The sequence below is a fragment of the Colias philodice genome, chromosome 25 (assembly GCF_061535455.1).
Source record: "Colias philodice isolate Cphi_HAF_F1 chromosome 25, ilColPhil1 Martin Lab GWU primary, whole genome shotgun sequence".
Taxonomy (NCBI): Eukaryota; Metazoa; Arthropoda; class Insecta; order Lepidoptera; family Pieridae; genus Colias; species Colias philodice.
The window spans coordinates 4,140,583-4,168,087 of NC_143110.1; the positions used below are offsets into that span (position 1 = coordinate 4,140,583).

The 27,505-nt window shown below is 33.8% G+C and overlaps 2 protein-coding genes across 4 annotated transcripts in view; one reads left to right on the forward strand and one right to left on the reverse strand.

Moving 5' to 3' along the window:
• The first annotated feature begins 9,639 nt into the window (after positions 1-9,639).
• LOC149477301 (uncharacterized) lies at positions 9,640-15,487 on the forward strand. Its single transcript, XM_089710825.1, has 4 exons — positions 9,640-9,981; positions 11,576-11,730; positions 14,795-14,940; positions 15,359-15,487. The coding sequence occupies exons 1-4, from the start codon at positions 9,890-9,892 to the stop codon at positions 15,434-15,436; spliced, it is 471 nt and encodes a 156-aa protein (XP_089566951.1). The 5' UTR covers positions 9,640-9,889; the 3' UTR covers positions 15,437-15,487.
• Positions 15,488-17,345: 1,858 nt separating this feature from the next.
• The window catches only part of LOC149477302 (uncharacterized), a 76,152-nt gene continuing 65,992 nt past the window's right edge, over positions 17,346-27,505 (reverse strand). For 2 of the 3 annotated variants that reach the window (XM_089710783.1, XM_089710782.1), the window contains 2 exons: positions 20,894-21,026; positions 17,346-19,106 (listed from right to left, as the gene is read on the reverse strand). In XM_089710783.1, the coding sequence (XP_089566909.1) occupies positions 19,034-19,106; positions 20,894-21,026 (206 nt within the window). In that variant the 3' untranslated portion in view covers positions 17,346-19,033. The remainder of the gene's footprint in view (positions 19,107-20,893; positions 21,027-27,505) is intronic. The other variant, XM_089710781.1, reaches the window with a different exon arrangement.

Here is a 27,505-nt window from a genome sequence, read left to right on the forward strand (position 1 = left end):
TTGTTTTGAATGTACATAATATGAATAAATGATTACATCATAATAGTAATAATCACAATTGTTTTATTTCCCATTTGTTGCAACCCTAGCATATTTTCATGTAGCAGCAGAAGTACCTACACTGGCGGCGCGGCGGCATCGTGCGACATCAAAGGCATTGCCTTACTAGGTAAGTTTATAATGACTCATTTCTTTTATTATATAATTTACGTTTTACTTTTACAGAATCCGATTCAATGGATTATGAAGACGAGTCACACAACGCCATACGATAGTGATGATGAATGAACATTTCAATAAATGCATGCGTGTTTTTTTATGTTGTTTTGTAATTGTTAATTGTTTCTTAAATAAAGAAATAAACTAAATATTTAAATGATGATTTGTTATTTGCAACACAACTTTATATTTGAGATTCTTTACAAATGTATATTTAGTTTTGTATCATCAAATTTATAAATTTTATTCCATAGTTTTCAAAATTAAATGTAAATGACCATAAAAACATTAATTAAGTAAATCATTGATGTAAGGTCAGGGAACGTAATATATACATCTGACCATGTAGAAGCTAAGTCTTGTTGACTGCTGAAGTCTGTAAAGTTTTGTTGTCTGCTGAAGTCTGTACGCAATGAAAATGTCTGCCGTTTCGAAAATAAGTTTTTAAGACCCTAATAAATAAAATATATGAATGGCAGATCTGGTCAAATACTTTCAAAATTGTATTTTTTTCAGCACTTTCATAAGTGTCTGCCAGAATGTTATCCGCGTGATAATGGTCTGCCATTGTTATTTTCCGATAGTAATAATAATCTATTTTCAAATATCAAAATGGCAGACGTGGTCAAATGGTTTCAAAGTTCGCCAAAAATTTCCACCTGTCTTACCTAAGCGCGCGCCCCGTCCACCACTCTGGGCTTAGTGACTCCTCATCTCATGTACCTATAGTAGGTATAGGGGAATCAACACACAAAAATCCAGGTCTGGTCAAATACATACAGGTAGCTTTGCGCTAGCTCTCTAGCTATTACTTCTTATGGAGAGAAAACGTAAACATGTACCACGGGCGAAGCCGGGGCGGACCGCTAGTAAATAATAAAATAATAAATAGTGTATTAGATTTGTTATTGTATCTTGTATACCTACGAATAATTATTCTTACGTCTTGTTGGGAAATGTTCAAATACCTACCTATTGAAATAATTTACTGTTACAAATCATTAGTGTTATTAGTTTTGAGTGAATAGGCATGGATCAGAAATTCAGAATATAATATGCTACTAACTACTCAAATACATACATGTTTACACAACAAACACCACTGACCTCTATAACTATAAGTTATAGAGGTCAGTGACCGTCAGTGACAAACACTATGGATACCTACGCTCGCGAATGCAAATTCGGTGATTTACTAATTATTGATACCTAGTCATTGAATTCGTTTTGAAATAGCCTGTACTTTGTAATTTTTAGTGTTATAGACATTTATAAAATGTGGTGCTCATTTTTTTGTAATAAATCATCCCGAACGCTATTGTATTTTCGTTGTTTTATTTCAAGTGAACACCTATACAATTTTGTCACGAGCCGCCTCTGGCCTCTGGGTGAAATAAACAAGTCAAATGATTTTTGTTCTAATTGTATTTTGGTAGTAGTTTGTTTAGAATTTACATTACCATTGTTTAATTTTTATTTTGTATTTGCAGTAAAATAAAAAGATGAAAAACTTCATTAGGTATATTGTACGACACCTCACTCTGAATCGCGCTAGCGAAATTTTTTCGTTACAGAGCACATATACAACTTTCGGACAATCTTCATTGAGGCCGGCCGGCAAATCGAGTATGTCGAGAAACTTCACTTATTCGATGGAGGTATTCTACCTTCCTTCCTCCACAGTTGTGGGACCCCGACGTGCATTGAACACGCAGCTTTCTGATACTAGTAGCTAAAATCAAAACCACAGATATGTCTGTGATCAAAACCATAATAATATTTTTACCTATTATTTTACTAAAAGTCGAGTGCATCGAAATCGTAAAGTTTTTCACCTTCCTGGTTTTTTTTCCATAGTAAATAGTGTTTTTGATTTGTTGTTGTATGAATAATTATTCTTACTTGTTGGTTATGAAATGTATTTTGAAATAATTTACTTTTACAAATCATTAGTGATATTAGTTTTGAGTGAAAATGCTTGGATCAGCATAATATCATATTTGCTACTTCAAATACATGTTTTGATAAAAAAAAAACAATAGTGTAATGTAGGTAATAAAATAAAACTGCGTTTTATTGTAGGTAATCAATTTTGACATTATTTATTTCCCAAAATTACAATAAAATAGTTTACGCCAACAAATATAACTTTTATTTTTATAACAATCCTACTTCCTACTAATGCGAAAGTTCATACATGTTTCAAAAGAAAAACTTTTACTTTTACTATTATTTCAATTTATCCGGTTTAATTAAGACTTAATATTGATACATATGATCATTATAAATACAAATAGGAATTAACAATATAACGAATACGTGGCACAACTAAAATTTTACCGATACCACCCGTGGTCATTCTCCTTTGTGGGTCATTTGTAACAGGATGGCGGTTCTACAGCGAAAAAAGAAAAATGATGGTCAGAACGCTGATACCGGATACCTTAAGATACTGTAATATAAAATATTACTAGATTAGATAAAATATTATAGGTAGTATCTTCACCGTGTGTGACGCGCTTTACATTCACGCCATCTAGAGTTAAATCTTTATCATTTTTGTATACGTCTGTGTGTGTAAACGACCCTGTATGCAATGACAGATGTTAAAACGCATAATTTTACCGAATTGGGTGGATTTTAAGGCAATGATATAACATATTTCAATAAAATATAATATTCAGTAACCGCCATGACTATTCCTAGGTTTGATGACTATTCCAATTACGCAAAAACTCAAATAAACTAGAAATGTAGAATTCAGCGCCATCTAGCGGGATATTGGCTGGGAACAGATCGTTGCAATCACCTTAAATCAATTCACTAAATTTTAAAATGAACTTCGATTCATATTTATTTTTGTTCATGCAATCGATGTAACATTTAGTTGCTTTATATCCGTTAACATTCCTTACGAACGCAACCATACCGTCGTAGGACGTTATATTTAATTGAACAAAATAATCTCCACTCACCCGCAATTTTTTACTTTTTGTCAAGGTGTACAAGTTTATAATCTTATTCTAAAACGTTAGAAGTGAATTGTAAATCCTTTGAAATAAATGTATCTAAATCTAATTTATATTAAGGTATCTCGATAATTATTATACGATAACCCTTTCAGCACAAGTTCAGTAAACCAAAGAATTTAATTGCAAATTTTTGGTACTTACTCGTTTAAACAAAAAAGTTGCATCATTTGAAACATAGGAAACGTAATTTTCAATCAAATTAGCCGTGTGTAATTTGTCTATTTTCACATAAAAACGGATCAGAATAATACTCATAAAAGGACACGTATAGACTACGGATAGTTTTGAATGTGTGGTACATTCATGGTACGTATCTACTATACATGAGCGAATTCCATCATTATTCAGTTGAGCGGTAACTCCCGTACGATTTATAAAATAATATCACAACATGTTCTGACATGTCGTGACTTCTTGGAGCTGACTCATCTCGTTCGATAATTTTTAGTAATAAACTATTATAGGAATTCCGAATCGTTCCTAGCGATAACGACAATGTAATAAAGTCGTAGCAATGGATTGTATGCCTGTAAAGCTTTGAGTTGGCTCATATCCATACTAAGTAGGTATTAATTGTAATTTTTCCAAGAAAAATTCACTTGTAACCTTGTAATAAAAACACATTATTAAAAATGAAATAAATAATTAAAAATATCTATATACAAGAGAGGGTATTTGATATATCTAGTAATATCAAATAATCACAAAAGTAATATTAACGATTCGAGTAAAGCCGAACGGTAACACCGTTAAAATAGCTTTACTCACAGTATTAAAAATTCAAATATTAATTAGTACATATTGCATAATGAAATATTTCAAAAGAAAAGTAACTATTTCAAGTAAAATGTAACGGTTGTATCGTTAATTTTAAATATCTTTATTCATGCTATTAAGTATTTAAGCATATTGAAAAATAAACTATTGCTGAAGGATTCATTAAAAAACCTCAGCATTTTAAATAAAGTCCAACGATTATACCGTTGACTTTAAAGATTTTTACTCATTTTTAAGTAAAATATTATTAGAATAGATGTAAAAATAACTCACTGTACCGATCCGACGGGATACACTTTTTAACACTTTTAGCACTTGCTTTAAGCAATACTTAATACTTAATAGCACCAAGGTTGTAGTCTTGTAGACAACCTTCTCGCGGCGGAAGCTAGACGCCAATGAAAAAACATCCAGCGCCCGCACATTATCGTGCGCCCCGCCACCTGGTGGAGAGGTGTGCGAGAGAGATAGCATATATACAACGGAAAGAGAGGGCAAAATAGGCGGAAAAAGCTAGGTGCCTTCTCAATGAAGTAAGCTTCAAATTACGGTCAAGTGTTTAATAATCATTAATCATTATTTAAGAAATAATTAAACACCTCGGATTATAGCTGTCTTTACAGTGATTATCTTAATAATTATATGTTCATCAAGACTATATTAGAACTGTAAGATGACATTTTTATTTAAAAAACACAATTACCTAGTTACTTTATTCTTAAGGTAAAATCAAATAAAAATATATAACAATACTAAGTATAATTAAGTAAAGACCGAATGAATATACCCCATATGCACGAAGTTTCATGAGAAACGGTCAAGCCGTTTCGGAGAAGTTAAACTACACCGCAACACGAGATGTTTATGTATTAAATATTTAATTGCGCAATGTTGTGTTTAGCAAAATGCGTAGTTTAGCAAATTTCGACTATATTTGTAAGTTATTTTTATCTTCGTTAAATAGTTAATAGTTATGTAAATACATATATTGTAATGAATAAAATCAATAGAGCTCATTTTACAACCATTCATAAGTCTTTTATTTCTAAAATCCTTTACAACCTAATATTTCCTAAAAACTACCATATAAATTTCTTAAAACAGAAATAGCACAACCCTTATGAAATTACATAATTCGACAATCCTCATAACTGGAAATCCACATATTTCCAAATGTACGATAATATTGTGCCATCCAGGATTCCAGGAACGAAATGAAATACCTTGTGAACAATTTGTTTAATATCCCTGTAAACTATGGACGGCATTCAGTACAGAGATAGTTGTTTTTGTTCTTATTTTAATAATTCTTGTTTGAATTTAACAAAATGCTTTTGATGAAGTAAGTGAGGATTTCTATCATTCCTCCATTGATCACTTTTAAGTTATTCCCAGGAAAGATGTGACTAAAATACTCTTTATATTTTAACTAATCTTCTACAGTTAGTATAAGTATTTGGCTATTGTAAACCTGAATAGTGAAAATAAGCTTTCTCTAGAATCTTACAAAGTGAAATGTAAGTAGAGGCTAGTAAGCTGTGTATTTTTATGATGAACGTTTTGTTTATCATGTATTTGTTAACATAATTGGAATTGTAAATAATTCTCGATTCCAAATGATTAAGTACCTACCTACTTATTTTTATTAAAATCGGTACAGCCGTTTAATAGGAGCTCAGTGAAAAACACGCCCAGAAGCAATTTAAATTATTGTGTTTATGTACGTCAACGAGCTGTATTAGTTTGAGACAACATTACCTACGTGAAATACCCAGAAATAATCATGCTACGAAACCTGTGACTACGAAACATTACTTCTACGAATCCGTAACTTAACCCGTAAAAGCAGTCTTGCTGCGTGCAATTGAATCCCATTCGCTTGAGTGGATCCAACTAAACACAGCTCGCATAATTAAATTCTCCAACAATATTTGTTTACGTGGTACGGTAAACGCATTAATTATACTACTAAGTCCCGACTAGTCCGCCTGTCTAACTTGTCTAACTACGGCACTGCCACCTGCTTTATTCTACACTGTTTATAGTTCGGCTCTGAAATAACCTGGTTATATATTGGCGTAATATCTTGCATCACAGATTACTGAATAGTTAGTACGTATAATATTCACATTCACATTCACACACAGGGTTTATTTTTGTGGAAAGAAAATAAAGTCTTTTGCCTATTCAAATGTTAAACAAGAAGTCTAAGAAAGACAAAAACTATTTGTTAGTTTTTCGTCTCGAACCTTTATCCTTTCGAATCGTTTTCATTTTATCCCTTTTCTTTTATCGGATACTTAGAACATTGTAATAAATAGAAATAGTTAAACAAAACGATATAAGATTTGTTTTTATAGTTTGTTGCTTAGTCGAATAAAAAGAAGGGAAATTGCGCTGCATTGAAAAAAAAATACACAAAGTGCAGGAATCCAAAGTACCTACCTAATGACATTAATTGAAATATAATATTTCCAAAACCATCGTGATAAAAATAATTCTCGATTTAACAGTGCGTATTATTCCAAAGAGTTTTATGCAGTGCTAAGAAAAGATTCAACTGATACCCTACCATTAATTTTTCCCAGACACCGTTGAAATTTATGGCTTCGGCTTATCCCGTCAAGTGCTTAAGGTTAGATCCGGGATTCTATGTTCACACCTCCATTTTTTATACGTAACAAGCCGATCATGTTATTTAAGAGTTTTGACCATACCTTAAATTATAGGTAGCTAACCCTTTTCTCGTTGTAATTTCAATGAATCAATACCATAAAGAATAGGAACCTACGTAAATAGTTGTTTAAAAATTGTAAAATAAAAGTAACGTGAGGCAAGTTTAAAAAAAATACAGAAATTCCTTATTGAAATATTAATCAAAATATGATTACCTAACCCGAATCTTATGTTTAATTTTATTAGCAGTTATCACCCAGGTCTGTGATGTTTGCTCATTAGTTCAACGCATTCGCAGGTACAAGCAGGTAAGAATCACTTTCTTCAAATCATTGGTCTGCAATTCCAAACAAAATCAATATGAAAGCACTAAGACGAAGATTAAGTAGGTATTATCTCATCACATATTTTACTCCTGAAAAATTTCAAGCATCCCTTCCCATCAAATACAATTTATTTCAAGCTGCTAAGATTAAGATTTCAAAATGCCAAACAATAATAAACTTCATGTTGTCAGTTTAGTTGTTCGTTACAGAGCGTAGACTTTAATTGCTTATGAGTTCAGTTGAGAGACAAGCCCCCGTACCATGATCTTACAGCAATGTTATTTCCAGTGTGGAAAGAGGACAGCGCTATATAGTTCGTGTAGCGCCATCACTTTCCCAAACTGGAAGTAATACTGCTATAAGACATAACGGTAACTCTAAAGAACGTGAAATGTAGGTATAGAAACCCTGAATTTCCCTTTGATTGACGCGATTTGACGGTTCGTGGGAAGTAATTGCATTTTGAGTCTGAGCTTTGAATTTGGTGGAGTTTTGATCATTTGTTTCTTTAAAATATTTTTTGCTGAGAGAGAAGCTCGGATTTGGAAACATTAATGATGTGTGTTGTTGATGTGTCTGTTTGTCTCTAAAGACTTCATGTAAACGTACCTTGACTCAAAGATCAAGTATCAACTTCATTTTTTTATTCCTTTTAGTTTCTAACTCTAAGTAATAAATTACTTCAGTAAATAGATATACTTACTACTATAATAGATATCAGCCCGTGGCTTCGCGCACGTTTTCAAAGAAAAACTCGCATAGTTTCCGTTCCTATAGGATTTCCAGGACAAAAAGTAGCCTATATCTTATTCTGGATCTTCAGCTACCTACAATCTACATACCAAATTTCATTGTTATCGATATTGTAATCGGTATAATCTTCTTATATATAAAAATGAATCGCAAAATGTGTTGGTAAGCGCATAACTCGAGAACGGCTGAACCGATTTCGATAATTCTTTTTTTATTATATTCCTTGAAGTACGAGGATGGTTCTTATGTAGAGAAAACGTAAATATTATGTACCACGGGCGAAGCCGGGGCGGACCGCTAGTATTAAATAAGTTTTACCCAATGCCCGTAAGATCAAAATAATTATCTGCAATCTGTATGATAGTTACTGGAACAAAGACGTCTAATAAATCCAGGTGACATGTTTTAGCGATAACACCTGGCGTTACGTGACGTTAGATGCAAATCACTTGCTCGGAGTTGGGATCTACTTGTTGCACAGACCCACAGTTATATAGGTATTAGAATAATAGATTCCTAGGCCGTATATGGATATATTTTTAAAGGAAATTTTATGAGTTTCTCTACTTTTGTTTTCTTATTAGTTTATTAATAGGTAGCTAGCTTAGTTGATTTATAACTATAACTTTCTGCCAGCGCGCGGTTTCGTCTGCGTAGTCAAAGAAAAAGCCGCATAGTTGCCGTTCCCGTGGGATTTTCGGGATAAAAAGTAGCCGTGTTATTCTGGGTCTTCAGCTACCTACGTACGTACTGTATACCAAATATAATTGTAATCGATTCAGAAGTATAATTACATAGCTTACTAGTAATACATATTTACACAGCTATCTACTAGATATATAAATAGATAGTATATTAATTGTACTTTATTGGTTTCCTTTAATCTTCATCCTATCCTTTTATCTCTATTACAAAGATTATATGCAGAATTTCCACATGTTTATTACTAGTATGGACATAGCGGTTGTGATCGTGTATTTTGCAACATGCTGCACACATTACGGTTACATTAGTAACACCTCATGAAATCTAACTTGCTCTGGGTGAACATACTATTTCTATGTAATCGTCCATGTACAGAGTAGTCTAACGATAGAGATTTGCGCAGCATAAGCTTATTGCTTGAAAATGGTTTCAGAGTGCACTATATAGGAAAACGAGCAGAGTATTTTATAGAATAGGTATATATTATAATATACATATATTATTTTTGTGGCAATTTTTATTGTATGTCACTATAACATTTATGTATTGAACTCCAAGAGAAAGTATAATATGATTAATGTAGGCACGTACCACCTTTAATTACGGAATTATCTATTGTGTTTTTGAAACTGAAATTTAATATCACATTAAAAGATACTTATTCAAAATCACCTCTTTTTACTTATGCTTATTATTTAATAATACTCACAATAGGTTGCATCTATAGTAAAACAATCTGTAATGTAACATTGAATTAAATCGTATTTCTCTCGTGGTCGGTGGTCGGTCGGCCATCTGAGATTCTATTCAGGTCTATTTAGATAAAGGATCTTACCGCAACACGTATAAACATATGTTTCACTTGCCTTGGTGATTATAAATATTGTTATGTTTAAGTCTATAGGAAGTGTTCTGTGGCCTATCTACATATTGTAGATAATAGATATGTATAAGATGATATAAGTATCTACTGTGTAGATATACCTTCTGTTTATATCCAAATTCCTGCCTTTTCAAGTCTTGTCTATAATTTCTTCTTTTCATGAACATAGTTCTACAGCTAACTGAAAACAGTTAACATAATATATTCAGGTTCTTCAATATCATAATTTTTTAATATGTATTTTCCACAGGTATTTTCTAATCTTGCAGCTGCTTTATAATTTTACTTTTTTTTTAAATGAAAGAGGTTTTTCTCGTAAAACCTTTTAGGCGTACTTTAACATATCAACATTAAAAAAATTACACTGTCAGATAAACTTATACAACATGGAGTAATAAAGTAACTTTGTATCAATAATAAAATAAAATATATAAATAAAAATAAAAATCAGATCAACAATGATCACTCATACATAGTAACAATTCACTAAAAGCTTAAAGTTGTTTCGATTCCAAAAAATGGGAAAGTTGCCATATCTCTACACTGAGTCTGAAGAAACAGAGGACACATCAAGTTCAGTTGAAAATATAAAGAAGAAGAAGAAATTATCGTAAGTGTTATTTTCTAGAAAATATAGGTAGGTAATTTAAAGTAGGTACTTTTAAGGTTATTTTTTTAATTATAGCTGTATTCTGTACGATAAATTTTGTACACATTTTAAGAAAGCAGTTTTTTCTCGTTGTCATAAGGAATATCTATAATACTATTATAAAGACGAAAGTTTGTATGGATGTATGGATGTTTGTTACTCTTTCACGTAAAAACTACTGAACCGATTACAATGAAATTTAGCACACATATAGAGGGTGACTTGGATTAACACATGGGATAGGTTTTATCCCGGAAATCCCACGGGAACGGGAACTATGCGGGTTTTCCTTTGAAAACGCGGGCGAAGCCGCGGGCGGAAATCTAGTATCTATATAATTCTTATGAATCCATAGAAAGTAAATACACATCATAAAGATTTTAATACAACAATTAACAAAAGTATTGAAGGTTTTTTATTTCAACTTTTCAACGCAGATTTAAATAAGTCTGAACTTTAAAGAAACCTTTGTTATTCATAAAATCTATTTGGTATAATACAATGTTGCATCCGTGACCTCTCTATACCATCTTCTTTATACTATGCTATCTATCTTCTAACTAAGCAGAATCCGTTGTCTCACAATCTCAAGTTATTGATATTTTCATGCTATATTGAGTTAAAAGTTTTGATTCATACCACAATGTGGCCGGCACTGTCTCCTGAAATTCCTTAACTTTTATCATTTTTGGCATGTTTTTATTGTTCATTTGATTCAATGACAAACAGGACAATAAAAATGATGAGTTGGAAATTTACTTTCAACTTAATCACATAATATGGTTGAAACAATGGTTTGAATATCAAGTCAATAGAATGAAATAAATTGTAAGTTTTCTTAATATTGAATACGAATTCGTATATTCTTGCCTACAAACTTTGCTAGTTGTAGATATTGCTAATGTTATGAAACCCGTAAAACCCTTTCATCAGCCTAATCTGCCTCTTATCTTGTTATCCCAACTCCACAAACCTTTTTAAGGGCTATTAGAAGTGAACTAAAGGTATCCGTAACTATATCCACGACTGGCAATAAACAAATCTTTATTATTCCATTTCAACTAACTTGGAATTTATGAAGGTTCCTGCGGCTGCCCCTTTTTCTGAAACTGTTTTCAGTATTCCTACGTGATTTGGTGCTAAGAATGTTGTAATAGTATTTCTTATATTATTTTTTGTTAATTTAAAATTATTTGACTTTATATTGAGAGCTGATAGAAACATGCATGCAATACTGAATAACACTGAATACGAGTTTTCGTTTATACTAAAAGATCACGAAAGAATGCTCTAGCTCTATATGTATCTCTATATGTTCGTCTGATTACCCAATACTTTGGATATATTTTATTTAAAACATCTCTAATTGATTAGCTGTCACATCTATTTACTAGCAGTTCATTATGCGCCTTTTTAATGTTAAGTAAAATTTAATATTCAAAACTCTCCTATCACACGATATAATATTATAACTCATTATTTACTTAACATACTATTATCATATACAGGCACATGATACATTTGTAGAATTAAATCACAATTATTTAATTCGCAGCATCCTCAAATACACGGGCGGCAACCTGCGCAAGAAGAAATGCAAGGTCCACAGCAAGTCGGACCCTGATGACAGCGAGCTGCGCAGCCGCAGCCGCAGCAGCCAGCGCATTGGGCAGAAGCTACGCGGGATCTTGAAGCATACGGAACATGAGTGTATGTATTGAATCATGAGTGTGTTGAATACGGATATGAGTGTGTGATTTAAGTTTTATATTTTGAAGCATTGAGTCAAATGTGTGTGTGTGAGGTGCTTTGTTTATTGATGATAGTATTGGATATGAGTGTGTGTGTGGTGTTATAAATTGGAGCATAAGCATGAGTCGGTCCTTCTCATCTGATAAATTAACCACTAGGTATTTACTTGTATATTTGTCTCTTAAAAGCATAGTTAACCCAAAAACTTTTGACTGGGTTTTGTAACTTCGTCATCATATAATTACTAGCATGGTATTAATGTTAGTAAAATTACATCTAATAAATTAAGTCTTAACTGGGATCCCGCTGTCTGACCCGAGTGACATGTATGTGAAACAACTACCCGCATGTAAACGTCAATCAATCATTATTAGGATAAGGATGGCTGCCCAGTGAAAGCGTATCCGATTTCAGATCGAAAAGTTCGGGAAGATCGTGTCCATGTCATAAGATCAAATCGTTTCATAAAGTCAGAACTATTGATATTATTTATTTCATGAAAGTATTCAATAGTTCTAAATAGATCATAGAGACAAGGGCTCTTATAATATTTGCTGCTATTTACATGGAATATCAATCAACCGCGATAATATTATAATCATATTATATCATATATGTATAATTAATCTTATAATATTCTCTTTTATAGTTATTTAAATAAAACCATATAAGTTATTAGATATTTTCGGGTTATGTCATTCAAATGCTTTATAAATATAATTTTTTAAATTTTGGCGAAATTGAGTTTGAATCCCGTCTCGTGATCGATTTTTTTCTATTCTTTAAAATCATATTATAATTGCTCAGTTCTAAGATATCTTGATAAAGTCATGGACGACTTTTGACCTTCCAAGCGGCTTGACCCTTAGGTGGGTTGTTGTAAAATTGTGATTGAAAGGTAGAGGGCGGAAACATATAAAATTGTAAAAAATACAAGCGAAATGAATTTAAAATGCTAATGCCTTACGGCTGATCTTCAAAGAAAGTGGTACTTGTAGGCTGTAGCACTCGAGAAGGGACGTTAATTTTATTTATTTTCTTTTGTCACGCTTTGTGTAATAATTAATTCTTGTTTTTACAATAAAGGGCTTTAGGTAATAGCGTTGTAACAAACAAACAAAAGTAGAGTTAAGTTTTGCATTAAATATGTTTGTCTAAGTGAGTTTCTTTCAGGCAATGATAACGAAAGGACGTAACGTTGTCGAGAAATTACATTATTCGTAGTTGGGATATTTCTTGTTAAATACAAAAAAAAAAATGATAAAAAAAATATGTGCGTGTATTAGTGTACACACGTAAGAAGTGAAACTTCTTTATCCTTATTTTTCAAAAAATAATTTACTATGCTTGACAGAAATACGTCGAATCACGCGTGGTAAGGATAAGAACAAGATGGCGCGGAACGGAAAAATGTCACGCGTAACGAAAAAAATGTTACACTACATTTTTTTCCAACCCCGATAAAGAAGTTTCACTTCAAAAACTCTGAGTATGTACTGTATACACGAAATCGTTTGCTAGGAAGCATTTGGTAAACTAATTTTATAAGATTTGTATCAATCAAAGGGCTTGTTTTTTTACTTCAAGAGGAGCCTACAATTTCATTGAGCCCAGTTGGTAACCATGATTTTGCTCAGCAGAAATAAAAGTTCCTATACATTAAACAGAACTGAGACGTTTCTAGAATAAATCTTACAATTACCTCAGACAAAATTATTCAAGCTCTCAAGGTCTTTTGAAGTTGCCGCACTTTGCTTGTTATAAAAATGACATAGGATTGCCTTCTTCATATCTTATGTAGAAAAAGTAAAATTTCGTCGAATTGAGATCGCCTTTTGCAACTTACTTATTCATTTATTTATTTAACTTTGTTTGTTTCTGTTTATTTAATAGACATTTGACCGCTATACCTCTTAGATCATTAAGTAATGGATGGAGTACGCTGGCAAATGTTCTAACTAAACTTTCTGCTGATTTTGGTGCGGGGAGGGTAACTCACACTGATGAAACACAATGAAACATAATCACACATTCACAAAAATAATTTGTGTCACGAAAGTCGTAAAAATTTACGACCTTTTAAGCGACGAGTTTTTAAATTCAACTCTATCACTAAGATAATAAAGATTGAATTTGTATTTCATTCCAAGATAGTCATGTGGAGTGGGGTTCAATATCGCGTTCTAAATTCAACTTTATCACTTAGGTCATAAAGATTAAATTTGTATTTCTTTACAAGATAGTCTCGAAAGGAATGCGGTTCATTAAGGCGTTTTAAATTCAACTTTATCTCCTAGTTTATAAAGATTAAAATTGTATATTTTCTTTCCATGATAGTCTCGTGGGGCCGCATCAATGATCGAGTAAACATGACTCGATTATTTTTCTTGATCATATCGCTAAACGATACATCGACGATTATTAGAAATTGCATTTTATTAGAAATGTACGTTAAAAAAATAAAAAAATATACACAAATGAAAGGTTATTCCATCTTTTTTAATATTCGACATGTTTGAATTGCTTCTGCAAGACTTGACAGTACAAAACGGCATTTTTAGCGGAGCACTCGCAGACGTCTGTTCGACGGTTTACGAATACGCAGAGTGCTTGTAATCGATTACGCAAGTAGTTTTTATGAAAGGATAAGATTTTTCGATGAAAATAATCTTATACCTCGGCAAAAGGGGAAACGCCTGCGAGTGTTATCCATTACTTAATGATCTAAGCTATACCTTCGTATGTTAAATTTCAGAAGCCCATTTGAAATCATAATAAAGTTTGGATACCAGTTCCTACGGGGGAAACTCGACCAGAAATTTTTATTTACAATAAAAACATACATTCTACCACGCTTTTTAATGTCTATTACAATGCACATATTTTATGAGAAATAGTGATAGATGGGTCATCCTATGTTATCTTGTCACTACCGCTCATAACACTAGTAACACTGATAGCATTACAGATGTTTTACTTTCTTTTAATGTCTAAAAATAATAATTTAGGTCTTCTATTTCAGCCACAGCATCAGATGACGAAGAGAGTGAATCAAGCCGAATCCTTCATTCCAAGGATCGCTGCTTCGTCGGGCGTGTGCCTCGACCCGCAGGCTCCAAGCCTGGCAGGGGCGGTGGAGTGGCTATCGTTGTTAGGAAGAATGTTAGTGTAAGTATAGGAAATCACTACATAAGTAGTATAAAACAAAGTCGTTTTCCGCGTTTGATGCGGTTTTTTTAATAGATAGATTGGTTCAAGAGGAAGGCTAAATATAATTTATTAGGTTTTAGACAAAGCTAAAACTACTAGCTACTAGCATTATGATAGATAGATACCTAGATATTATTAAATTGAATAAATTAGAAATAACATTAATTATATACATAGTTTTTGAATAACAAATCTAGGCAACCATCGATTTCATAATAATTTTTGACATTATTGTTAGGTACATTCACGGTGATTACAGATACTACGTATTTACTAGTCAAATAACTTTTATTTAATTCTCTCAACATTGCCCAGTCATTGCCTCGACGTCTACATCCAAAACAAACACATTTATGAAATCATATTTACGTTTCAGAACTTACAACCGCAACAGTCGACGAGTAGTACAAAAAGAAAGAAGACGAAGCGCCTACTGAGAAAGCAATCGTATTGAAATTACTGTTTCATTGTGAGCTTTGTTGTTTCCATTAAAGATTGAATACAGCTACTTGAGTGTTTTATTTTGAGCAAGATATTTATTATAAGGATAAGATTGTAACCTTTAAAATGCGTCAAATTTGAGTAAAAACGAGTATTAAGGCATTGTTCAATGCTGAAATGTGTTTGGGAAAACTGAAATAATATTAGAAACTAATTTTAATTAAGTATTTCTAATGCTTACGACATTTACTTAACCTAACAATTATAATGATAACTTACATTAGGGTTTTAACCTACAATGTAGGCAACTTGTAAGGTATTTTGTGCTGTTATCAAATATAAGGCATCATTGTTGAAATTTATACGTGAATGTAATATTATTTCTACATATAAAATTAGTAGGTATTATCTTTTAGAGATCGTATCTTAGTAATATGTAAATGATATCTCTTTGGTGTCTCAGGTCAAAGGTCATTAAACTTTGAAAATTATATTTGCAAATATATTATTGTATGTAATATAATTTCGTTTGAAGTGACAGAAACATAATTTCATACTCATGTCACGCGACTGGCCTACATAATATCATTAAATGAAAAAAAAAATCTAAAAATGAATTCCCGTAGTAACGAGATAATATTTCACCCTGTTAAAATTAGCCTATGTCTTTAGACTACTATCTCCAGGTCAAAAATCATATCATAACATGATTACAATGATACATGAAACAAAGACAAACGAACACACAATCATACTTTCGCATTTATAATATTAGTAAGGATATTTCAAAATCATGTTTAAAATTCTGAACACTTAACTATTCTATTACTACCACTACTACTGACTATGTTCTCTTTGTCTAAAACCTAATAAATTATATACTAAAACCTTCCTTTTGAATCACTCTACCTATTAAAACAATCCGCATCAAAATCCGATGCGTAGTTTTGAAGATTTCAGCATACATATGGGCATATAGAGACAGAGAATGCGACTTCATTTTATACTATGTAGTGATATATAAAACCAATTAACCAATGCTCATTAATACTTACGTTATATAATAAATAATATTATGTATATACCAAGTCTTAAGATTGTTAGTAGAGATGTAAGCCTCAAGTCAAATACCGAAAACAAACACAAATATTTACGCCGTCTGGAATTCTGAGTTTACGACTTTGCCTATAGTCCTGTTCTATTGAATAAATACTTATATAGTTTAGATAACTAGACTATATTATTTACTTAATACATTGGGAACATTGAAAATTATAATTACATATTTACTTTTTATGAACAAGGCAACTATTGTGAAAGAATTCAATCATAATGAAAGAATTGTAATCCTAAGTTGGTAGTGTACATGTGTCAGGTTGGTCTTTGCCTAAAACTACTCAAATGATTTTGTTCTTGTTAAAACACAGAATGGAAATTATATGATTTTGATGGTATAAAAGCGATGATATAGGTACTGGCTGAAAGTATTCTTAAAAATTATTACAATGGTTCCGATTTTTTCTATAGTGAAATATAATGTGTATAGTAAATGTTACCATACGGAAATGGCCTATCTTTCAGCTTAGCACACAAAAAAAATCAAGCATCTTCTCCAATAATTGACGTCACCATGAGTGAAAATATCATCGTACTCGGCGATAGGTGAAAAATTGAAAAAAAAAAACGTCATAACTCCGAAAATACGAAAAATCGCATAACATACAGGGGGGTGATACAGATAGCTCTCTGGGTCCTCTACCTCCCAGCTTCCGTTCATCACTACTTTTTGGGACACCCTGTATATGCTAAGGTTATATGATTTTAAAAGGGTAGGTAGTTTAAAAATAAAACCAAATGATATTCTTGAAAACTTTATTTCTAATGTAAACAATATACTTATAGCATTTTATATACATACTCTACATCTATATAAATAACGTATATAAAAACAATTCAAAACTTAATACAAATTACAATATACATAGTAGATAACGAAATTATTTATAACAATATACGTCTTAATTAGATTTAAGATCAAATAAAAAAAACATACATACAGTTTAAAAAAATATTTTGTAATGCAAAATATTTGTAAATAATTCATGCCTTTATCTCAAAGAGTTACATAATATTTTGTTGGATTAAAAAGTAGAGCAAGTGAGAAACAATATTTTCAGTGTTCTAAAATATTTTTTTTTCGATAAATATCGGATATTATATTTATCAGTTGGTAGATATCAATAAGCAGTGTTGTAGCTTCGCTCTTCCAAGTAACGTAAAAAGTTACTTACGAATATATAACACAAATATTTTTTTTAGATAAAGGCCGAAATTAACAACAATTATATGATAATTGTTTGATGTTTGAATGTTACGTTTGATATAAATCTTATTATTTTAAATCTATATTTATTTTATAATTAGAATTATCAATTTCAATTTGATAAAATGTACACAATATTTTACTATATGAATCTTTAAATTGAATAATTATTTACGAATTTTTCTAGCTACATAATATGCTTTACGTAGGTGCAATTAAAGGCCTATTCATACAGCAGTATCGGCTACCGCCATGGGTAGCGGTATCACGATGGGCATGCGATTAAATCTCTTACGTATTATATTATAGAGACTCTAATCGCGTGCCATCGGTGTACCGCTACCCACGGCGGTAGCGGATACCGCTGTAGTTTGAATAGACCTTAAAATTTAATAATTATTAATGATTGTGTATTTTTTATAATTTTGTGCTTGATATAGATGTATTTAAGTGATCTATTAAAATTTATTTGTATTGATTGTACCTATGAACGAAAATACAAGTAAAAGAGAGATTTTGTTAGCAAAATTTACATTTATTATGTCACACATTTTGTAATAATCTCTAGTTACAAATTGCTTTTCTTCGTTTGTTCAATAAAAATAATTTATTTTTATTTTTTTATGAATTTGAATTATCTTCCTTTACGTGTGTTTTTCGTTCAATCAGTCGCCTTGTATCAAGATTAAGTTCGATCCAGTATATTTAACTCTTATCTTCATAAATACATACTCTATATTCATTTATATTAATATAATTATTTACAACTAGAAGGCGAGGAAAAATTATTTACACGTGGTCCTTTTTTTCTAATTAGGCCCTAAATGGGGTTCATTTAAATTGACGGCACATAATAATTTTGGATCTAAATGCGCTACAAAGGCTAGAATAAAATAAAATAATGATGCTGGTGGCTGTTTATAATATTACTAGAAATAAAGGTCATTATCAATTGTCTTGTAGGTAAGTCAATACCTATATCAAATTGTAGAAAAATCCCGACAATTTTGTAAACATATAAAACATTTTTTTTATAGAAAACAATATTATATAAATGAGATTTTCAAATTTATTCAGACCCTTTTAATTAACAGCAAAACATTTTTAGTGTTTTTTTTGGTATTTTCCAAAAACAAATAATTATCAGGAAAATGGTAAAAGATAAAAACAGTTCATTCATCCTTATAACTAAAAACAGAAAAGCAAAAACTTTTACAAGCTGTCCATGTACTCTATTGAAACAGTATGTATAATTTATTACTAAAGTTTATTTACTTATTATAAATATTACGCTAAATTGATATTAACGCCGACGCCTGTCACAAACTCGTCGCGTATCAGTGGAAGTAGAGCCGGGTGTCTGAAATAAGTCAATTATTAGTATGAAAAAATGGGAAATTTCGAGGTGTTGTACATTTCTATCGATAAAACATGTTTTTAGACAAAAGGGTACATATTATATGGAAATAGACAAGAATTTTACAAAAAGCAAAAAAAAAATGGTGCTGTTGGTCAGAGCGTGATCTAACACCGAAAGAATTTTTTAAATCTGACCCGTAGTTCCTGAGATTAGCGCGTTCAAACAAAACTTTTATAAAAAGGACTAAAAGGTTGCAGTAGGTATAGTTTGATAATACAATACCTAATCACAGAAGTAAAGAGACGTAAAAAATAAGAACACATCTAAAAAAGTACTAAAATGAAATAAAAATTTGTTGTAGTTGCGAAATAATATAATTTGTAGTTGCGAAGCAATTACATTCCTTGAAAGCTAGTCTGTAGTTTCCTATTAACTGCTTTTCCTGAAAAGATTCTTATTCAATGTCTTTCCTAGTATAGCACATCTGCCTGGTTAAGAATTGCTTGATTTTCTGATAAATTCTGAGGATTACTATTACATAGAAATTAAAACTAACTATAGACTTTTAGTCGCGATGCCTGGAATAGGTATTCGAAAGATCAAATTATAGTTTTAACTAATAACTCATTATAACACGTTCCGCCCACAGCAAACTCATAAATTGTTCACCAAAGTGCTTGGGAACGAGATAAAATTGAGATTTAATATAAATTTCAATATGCCGTGAGTGACCAGCACTACGCTGAGCACTTTATAAAATTAGATTGTACATTTTGATAGTTTATAGTTAAAACGATGCTTCCCAGTAAATTGCAGCGCCACTTTATAGTTTGTCAAATTGCTCCTAAAATTATTTTTACGAAGTCCCAATATTTTCTTATGTCATCAAGGTTGGTTAATGTTAAAGTTAGTAGTGTTTTAGACTGAAAAATAATACCTAAAACACGATCATAACTGACGAACAGCTGAGTCGTTAAAACTTGAAAATTAAATTCGGTCATAAAAACGCCATAAAGTGCCATTTTATGACTTAAGTATTGACTAGTATGGGGTTATCAAATTTGACTCATAAGTTTTTTAATTTTAGAATTCTCATTTTGGAAAACTAAGGCGCGGGACATATACAAGCGCCGCGGGCGCGCTGCCGGCGTGCATCGGGTGCGCTATTGGCATTTTGTATGAAATAATTTTGGAAAGGCGGCGCAACCTTGGCGCAACCTTGGCACAACCGTGGCGTGCCGTCTCGACGCCTGTCCAAAATTCTTTCATACAAAATGTATAAGAAGGACGTGGTGCAAAACAGATTCAAGAGGTGCGCTTATGGCACGCCCGCGCCCGCGCCGCTTGTGTTTGACCCGCGCCTAAATAAATTACGTGAACTTTTGACAATTCTATGAAAATAAATAAAAATGATTTTGTTGCTGTTGATATAACCAGGCAATCTTCAAACATCAATCAAACAGTTAGATAACTTTGTATATATGTACATATTTATACTTGTAATAATATACCTACTTATTACTTACCTACAGCCAAGCCTACAGCTAAGCCTACAGCTAAACACTGATCGTCTTGTAACATGTTGTTGACACATGTCACTATTGATTTCATAGCAGTGTTGCAGTGAAGGTGTCGATTACCTTTTGATTGATTCGTGGCATACCTTGCTCAAAACTCTGTAGAAGCCAGGAGGCGGTATAAAGGCATGTACCCACGTCCGCTAGGAACGCTTGCTAGACAGCCGCCCATCAGCTGAGCTCGTTAACAATATAAAGGCGTGGACTCACTCGTGCGCGTGCTTGTGCGTGGCGGCGCGCGCGCGCGCGAGCAGCGACAGCACGGCGCGCTTAGTCGGCGAGATGGCGCCCCGCGCGCCGCCCAGCAGCGGCCGCTTGCGGGTGCCCCCACCCGACCCAACACCTGACCATAACAAACCCCTTGATTACAATTTTATGAAATAGATCGATGCGTACACAAAGATAACATATTTTACAGATAGTAAAGACAAACTTCTTATACCTTTTCATAACCTAAATCTATGAAACATTTGATTTTATTTTCTACTAGGTTTCCGCCCGCGGCTTCGCCCGCGCAGTCGTAGAAAAACCCGCATAGTTCCCGTTCTCGTGGGATTTCCGGGATTGCGTCGTTGTCCCGGGATAAAAAGTAGCCTATGTCCTTTCTCGGGTATCAAAATATCTCCATACCAAATTTCATGAAAATTGGTTCAATAGTTTAGGCGTGATTGAGTAACAGACAGACAGACAGAGTTACTTTCGCATTTAATTCAATAGACGTCGAATTCTGTAAGGGAAGTGTTTTATTTCCAACTCCGAGGAGTCGATAAGTGACATTCGGTGATTCATTCCCGATATATTTTTGGACGTATTTTGCCCAATGGAGAATAAACTCCAATTGTCTGATATAGGATAGGGACCTCTCAATCTCTTGTTAGGTTTTGACATAAAAAAGGTGCATGTTTTATACAGAGTGGTGTATTTTCTTTATTGAAAATCATTATATTAATTTGTTTGTTTCAAGTATTTGATGACATAAGAAAATATATTATCCTGACAATTTAATGATTTCGCCCCATAATATCTTCACTAATGTTTATTGTATTAACCAAGTCAGAAATTATAACGTTATAACAAATACATACGAAAAGAAAACATTGGAAATCCTGTAGGTACGTTAAGCGGATTTCCGAGGAAATTCTCTGCCTCTTAGATTGAAACGAAATCAATACTTTGTAGCATTACAGGTATGCTCTGTGCTTATCTGTAGACGGCTTAAAGTATAAGGGGTTTTAACTTCTTTCTGCTTAACTTATTTAAAATAGATAGGTATTTTGAATGAGGTTCTCGCAGTTTCTTGTATTGCGCCAAAAGTTTCAAACGTAATGACCTAATAACATACAAGATTTCTAGCAGAGAAATTATTATTATTATTGACCTATTTTAAAACCTAGTTCGTTTTATTGACTAGCTTATTTTATGTTCCGTTTTCCTTGAAAAAAATATGAATGTCTCAAAAGTTACGATATCAATTTTCTTTATAACAAAATCTTCCATTTAAATCGAATATTCCATCTGCTAATTGTGAAATAGTTTCAGTCTTTGAGAATCAACAGAGCTGCCACGGACCTTGCAAGCTGTAAATCTTAAGGCAAATGCACCGGGTTCTAACCACAACAGTTCTTCAAAGAGCTTGTCCGTCGAACAGACGTTTAATTAAATAACAAAACCGTTCAACTGTTTGCAAATTGTTATCGAACTTGATAGCTCAAACTTGATGCGCTTTTAGTTTACCTTCGTAATGCGATATTGCAAGGAAAATTAAGGTATTGCAGAATTATGCACAGTATTGGATTTAAAGTCTTCTTTTAAATAATAATTTAATGATTTTATCACAATCGGGTTTTTTATAAATTTAACTAACGTAATCTAACTGGTAACGCCAATATAATTAAAATAGTAAATGTAGAAATTAAACATTTATTGTTTGTGGTGTGTTTCTTCATCCTTCCCTACATACGAGCACAACCAATCATCGCGTGGTCACTAACCACGTGACACGTCCAATAAGACGTGAACGCGACGTTCGTGTCGCTGGAGTCAGTCGGGTTCGCTCCGTTCCTTCGCGAGGTTCGGGACTCGGCCACCGCCGGAGAGCTTCCACGAGGCTCTCTAGATCATCAGGCATTGTGCCCTTGTAACACCACCGGGGTATCCCGTGCCCCGGCCCTTGGTCGCGCTCACCGCCGCGTGTGTGTTTGTGTGGAGTGTGGGACTGGACGCCGTTCTTGCCCGCCGCGAGCTGGAGGACCCTGACCGCGTGGCGGCGCGTGTGTTCTGGACGCTACTCCCTCCGACGAGGTACGTGCCGTATGATCCTGTCTATCCCTCTTTGCTAACACCACGTAGATCAAAATACAGTCCACTTTCATATCGAGAATATATTTACGTATATTTTTTATATTGGCGCGACCATTGAGTGGTCACTTCGAGCAGGATAATGCCTGATGATTTCACCGCCCTTATTAGGATACTCATTGTGTAGGCCCTAATAAGCGATTTAGTAGTATCTTCAATGCGAAATACTATTTAATATACCGCATATAATAGAACGACAATGCGTCTTCTACTATTCATATAAAATATATTTTAAACCCGCCCTTATTAGGATACTCATTGTAGGCCCTAATAAGCGATTTAATAGTACATTCATTGTGAAATAACTATAATATTATACCGCATAGATCGACATTGCGTCATCTATTATTTTTTGCTTAAAATATATTTTATTCCGCCCGTAACATTAAGTTACGCGTATATTATTATTAAAATAGTTAATTAAAACTATATTCATATCGTTTATCCGCAGTTATAACGCTAAAATCATTATAAATCGAACATATTTCATCATATTTATTTATCCGCTACCCGCGCTCGAAATTTATAACGTTATCTAGGTCATTCCGCGATCCGCTGTTATAATCCGACCATATTGAAAATTCATACTCGGTTCATATTACGCTTGCGTCGCTGACCTACTTTATTTAGTCGTATTACTTGTTATTGTAACTTGTATTGTAACATTCTCTGTTTGAATATATACTTTTGTTATTAAAAATGCCGCCTAAGAAAATGACTAAGTTACCTGATAGTGACGCTTCGGATGTTAATGATTCGGAAGATATAAATGATTCGCAGTTATCCATGTTATTAGCTAAACGCGAAATTATATTCGAAATGGTGCAAAGAATTTATGATTTGTCCTTGAACATTCAAAACAACGCTGCGCTTATGGAAAGTTTCCTTGACGAGTCCGCGCAGGTAGAATCATTACGCGATGATTATAAACAGTGTTTAGACGAATACAATACTCGCTTATTATTATTAACACCTACCGCGAAACCTGATTATAAAAGCCTCGTTGCATTCGAGTCTTTATATAGCAGGATTAAAAGAATTAAATCGCAATATTCGCAACCAAGTCCGTCACACGGAGATATTAATAATTTGCATAAAAATAGGCCTAAATTACCGCCTATCGAATTAGTACCACTTTCGGGTGATATTCGCTCATTTCCGCTGTTTCTTTCGAATTTTGAATCAATTGTTCATAACAATCCCGGCCTTACAGATGCCGAGCGTTTATATTATTTACTAGGTAAATTAACGGGGAAGGCCACAACTGTTATAGCTGGTATAACCCCCTCCGCTGAAAATTATAATTTAATTTTACAAACTTTAAAAGATAAATATGATGATAAACGTATGTTGGTTTCCGCGTATTTAAATCAAATGTTTGATTTTAAACCTTTGCATTCTCCGTCCGCAACAAACTTTGATTTATTTACAGATAACTTTGTTAGCGCAGTGCGCGCCTTACAAAATATAAAGTTAGATAATATTGCACGCCTCATAAGCGAAGCGTTGAGGTGGGTACTACTGTCACTTCGCGCAAAACATCTGATTTTTCAAACTTAAAATGTCTTTATGTATCATACATTGCACTTGTAAGATAATACATACACACACATATTAAGAAAAAACACTATTTTTAACGTTCATGATATTTTTGATGTCATTTTTGTTATTTAAACTAGTTAAAAAACAGTTTAAAAAAGTTCTGTCTTGGACGTCCGTGTGTCTGTATGTGCGGATCCTTTTTCTTGTTAACACGATAGCGACCGAAATACTGTACTAATCGAGTCTTTTTTTTTCTCTTACGCTTGAGTATGCTCAGGAATAGAACCCTTTCATTTTTCAGGGTCTGATTCGATGTGGTTTAATTGTTATTAAATAAACAAAAATAATAATTAATTGTTATTAAATAAACAAAAATAAAAAGTTTGGTAGTGAAATGCCTACCTTTGATAATTTAGTTAAATTTATTCAAACTCGTGCGAAGGTATTAGAACGCATTCATCCTTCCACAAATTCGGGAATAAATAAACCGCCTCGAAAGTATAATAATTATAACCGCAGTTCAAATAATATCTCGTCTGCTCCGCCTAAGTATCAGTCTTACGTAACAACCGCTGATTCCGCATATAGTTGTCTTTGTACAAATATTACGCATCAAAATTTATATAAATGTTCGAGTTTTCATAAAATGAGTCCGCAGGAACGTTTGAAATGCGTAAAGGATAGAAACGCGTGTATAAATTGTCTCAGTATAAAGCATCGAGTTTCTAGTTGTTCGTCGTATTCTGGCTGTCGCGTTTGTAAATTAAAACATCATACAATGTTACATTTGAAACGCGAATCGTCCATTCCCGCGCCTGCGTCTCACCCCCCGCCGCGCAGCACACCGCCGTTGCCTGCGCCGTCCGCGTCGGGCGAGTGCGTCCGCTCCGACATTGCGCTATGTACCGCTAGCTATACAGCTAATACTGATAACGCATTTCAATGCAACGCGCCCGCGAATAAACAATGTACTATTTTATTATCAACCGCTGAAGTCGTATCTTATAATTGTAAAGGCGAACGGCTTGTTATTCGCGCGCTTTTAGATTCCGCTTCGCAAAGTCACTTCATTACGAATGAATGTTGTGAACGTTTAGGTATTAAACCGCAGAAAACCGAACGTACTATTATTAAGGGGTTCGGTGGTTCAGAAAAAATTGTAAATAGTAATTCCGTAAATATAAAATTTTATTCACGTCTTGACAACAACATATCTTTTAATATTTCACCGCTAGTTGTTGATCATGTTACGGATTTACTACCTACCGCTGTTATAGACACTTCTGTCTTATCGCATATTTCGCATTTACCGCTCGCAGATGAGAGTTTTGGTACGCCAAATAAAATCGATTTATTAATCGGTGCTTCTCTGTTCCCTCATCTGCTTCTCCCCGACGTAGTTCATGCATCTCGTGACTCGTCGGCGCCCGCTGCATTGCGCACGGTGTTAGGCTATGTAATAATGGGTTCAGTACCCACCATACCTAACATACATAAACCGCCCTTGATGTGTTGTCACGTTCAAGAGACCGCCGCTATTGACTCATTAGTCAGGCGTTTCTGGGAGCTCGAGGAGCTTCCTACCGCACCGCCCGTTCAACATCCCGATGATGTTGAATGCGAAGAATATTATAAATTAACTACAACCCGCGACCCCGTGAGTGGCAGATATATCGTTTCGCTTCCATTTAAGGATGATTTCTACACTCTCGGTGACTCATTTAAATATTGCCCGCAAACGTTTCATGTGCCTCGAAAGAAAGCTTCAAGCTTCACCTAAATTAAGGTTGGCATATAATGACGTCATAAAAGATTATCTAACGAAAAATTATATTTCACCCGCGCCTCCGTATGATCCGCGTGACCCTACACCTATTTATATTATACCGCATCACGCTGTTCTGCGCGAGGATAAATCGTCGACTAAGCTGCGCATGGTTTTAGATGCTAGCATGCCAACTTCTGGAAGCCAGCGTTCATTGAATGACCTTCTGCATGTTGGGCCGAATTTACAAGGCAATTTGTTTACAATAATTTTAGGTTTCGTCTCCACGCGATTGCCATGACCGCCGATTGCCGCCAACAGTTTCTGCAGATATTCGTGCGTGAGTTTGATCGTCGTTTTCAATGTTTTTTATATCGTTTCAGCCCGCAGGATCCGCTGCTTCTTTATCAATTTAATCGAGTTTGCTTCGGCATCAAGTCTAGTCCTTATCATGCACTGCGCACGGTAAGACAGCTCGTAGAAGATGACGGCGCGAGATATCCGCTCGCGAGTGGCATTGCGTCTTCCTCGTTGTATATGGATGATATCGCCTTCTCTATTCCCACGGAATGTGAAGCAGTTTCCGCGTCGCAGCAGCTCATCGATTTGTTTAAGGGAGCTCAGTGGGATCTTATTAAATGGAATAGTAATAGCAAAAATGTGTTAGATAATCTTCCCGCTTCGCACAAACTTTTACCCTCCGCGGTGGAGTTTGATAAGACCGTGCAACATAAATTACTTGGTCTGCATTGGTCTACTGTTCATAATTATTTTTATTTTAAAATTACCGCTCCCGCCGATGTGATGTGCACTAAGCACTCCATTTTGTCAATTACCGCCCGTCTGTGGGACATGATGGGCTTCGTTGCTCCCACAGTCGTGTATAACATCCCATCAGATAATTTCTACCATGTTTCTGGTATTGAAAATCCCGCTGACATTCTTTCGCGTGGCATTACGCCACAAAATCTCGTACCGCACCCTCTGTGGTTCCACGGATCCCAGTGGGCTCGTTCGGACCCATCTGAATGGCCTCTTAAGAGTCTCTATGGTGAGTCTATTGCAGACATTCCCGAACGAAAATTAATAGCGCACACTGTGTGCCCGCCTATAAAGCATTGCGCTTTATACGATACCGCCCTTCGCGTCTCGTCGCG

Excerpts from the sequence above, each read along its gene's own strand:
- LOC149477301 (XM_089710825.1), top strand. The coding sequence starts at position 9,890 with ATGGGAAAGTTGCCATATCTCTACACTGAGTCTGAAGAAACAGAGGAC. Across the intron at positions 9,982-11,575 it reads AAGAAGAAGAAGAAATTATC|CATCCTCAAATACACGGGCG; the intron begins GTAAGTGTTATT and ends TTTAATTCGCAG. Across the intron at positions 11,731-14,794 it reads GAAGCATACGGAACATGAGT|CCACAGCATCAGATGACGAA; the intron begins GTATGTATTGAA and ends CTTCTATTTCAG.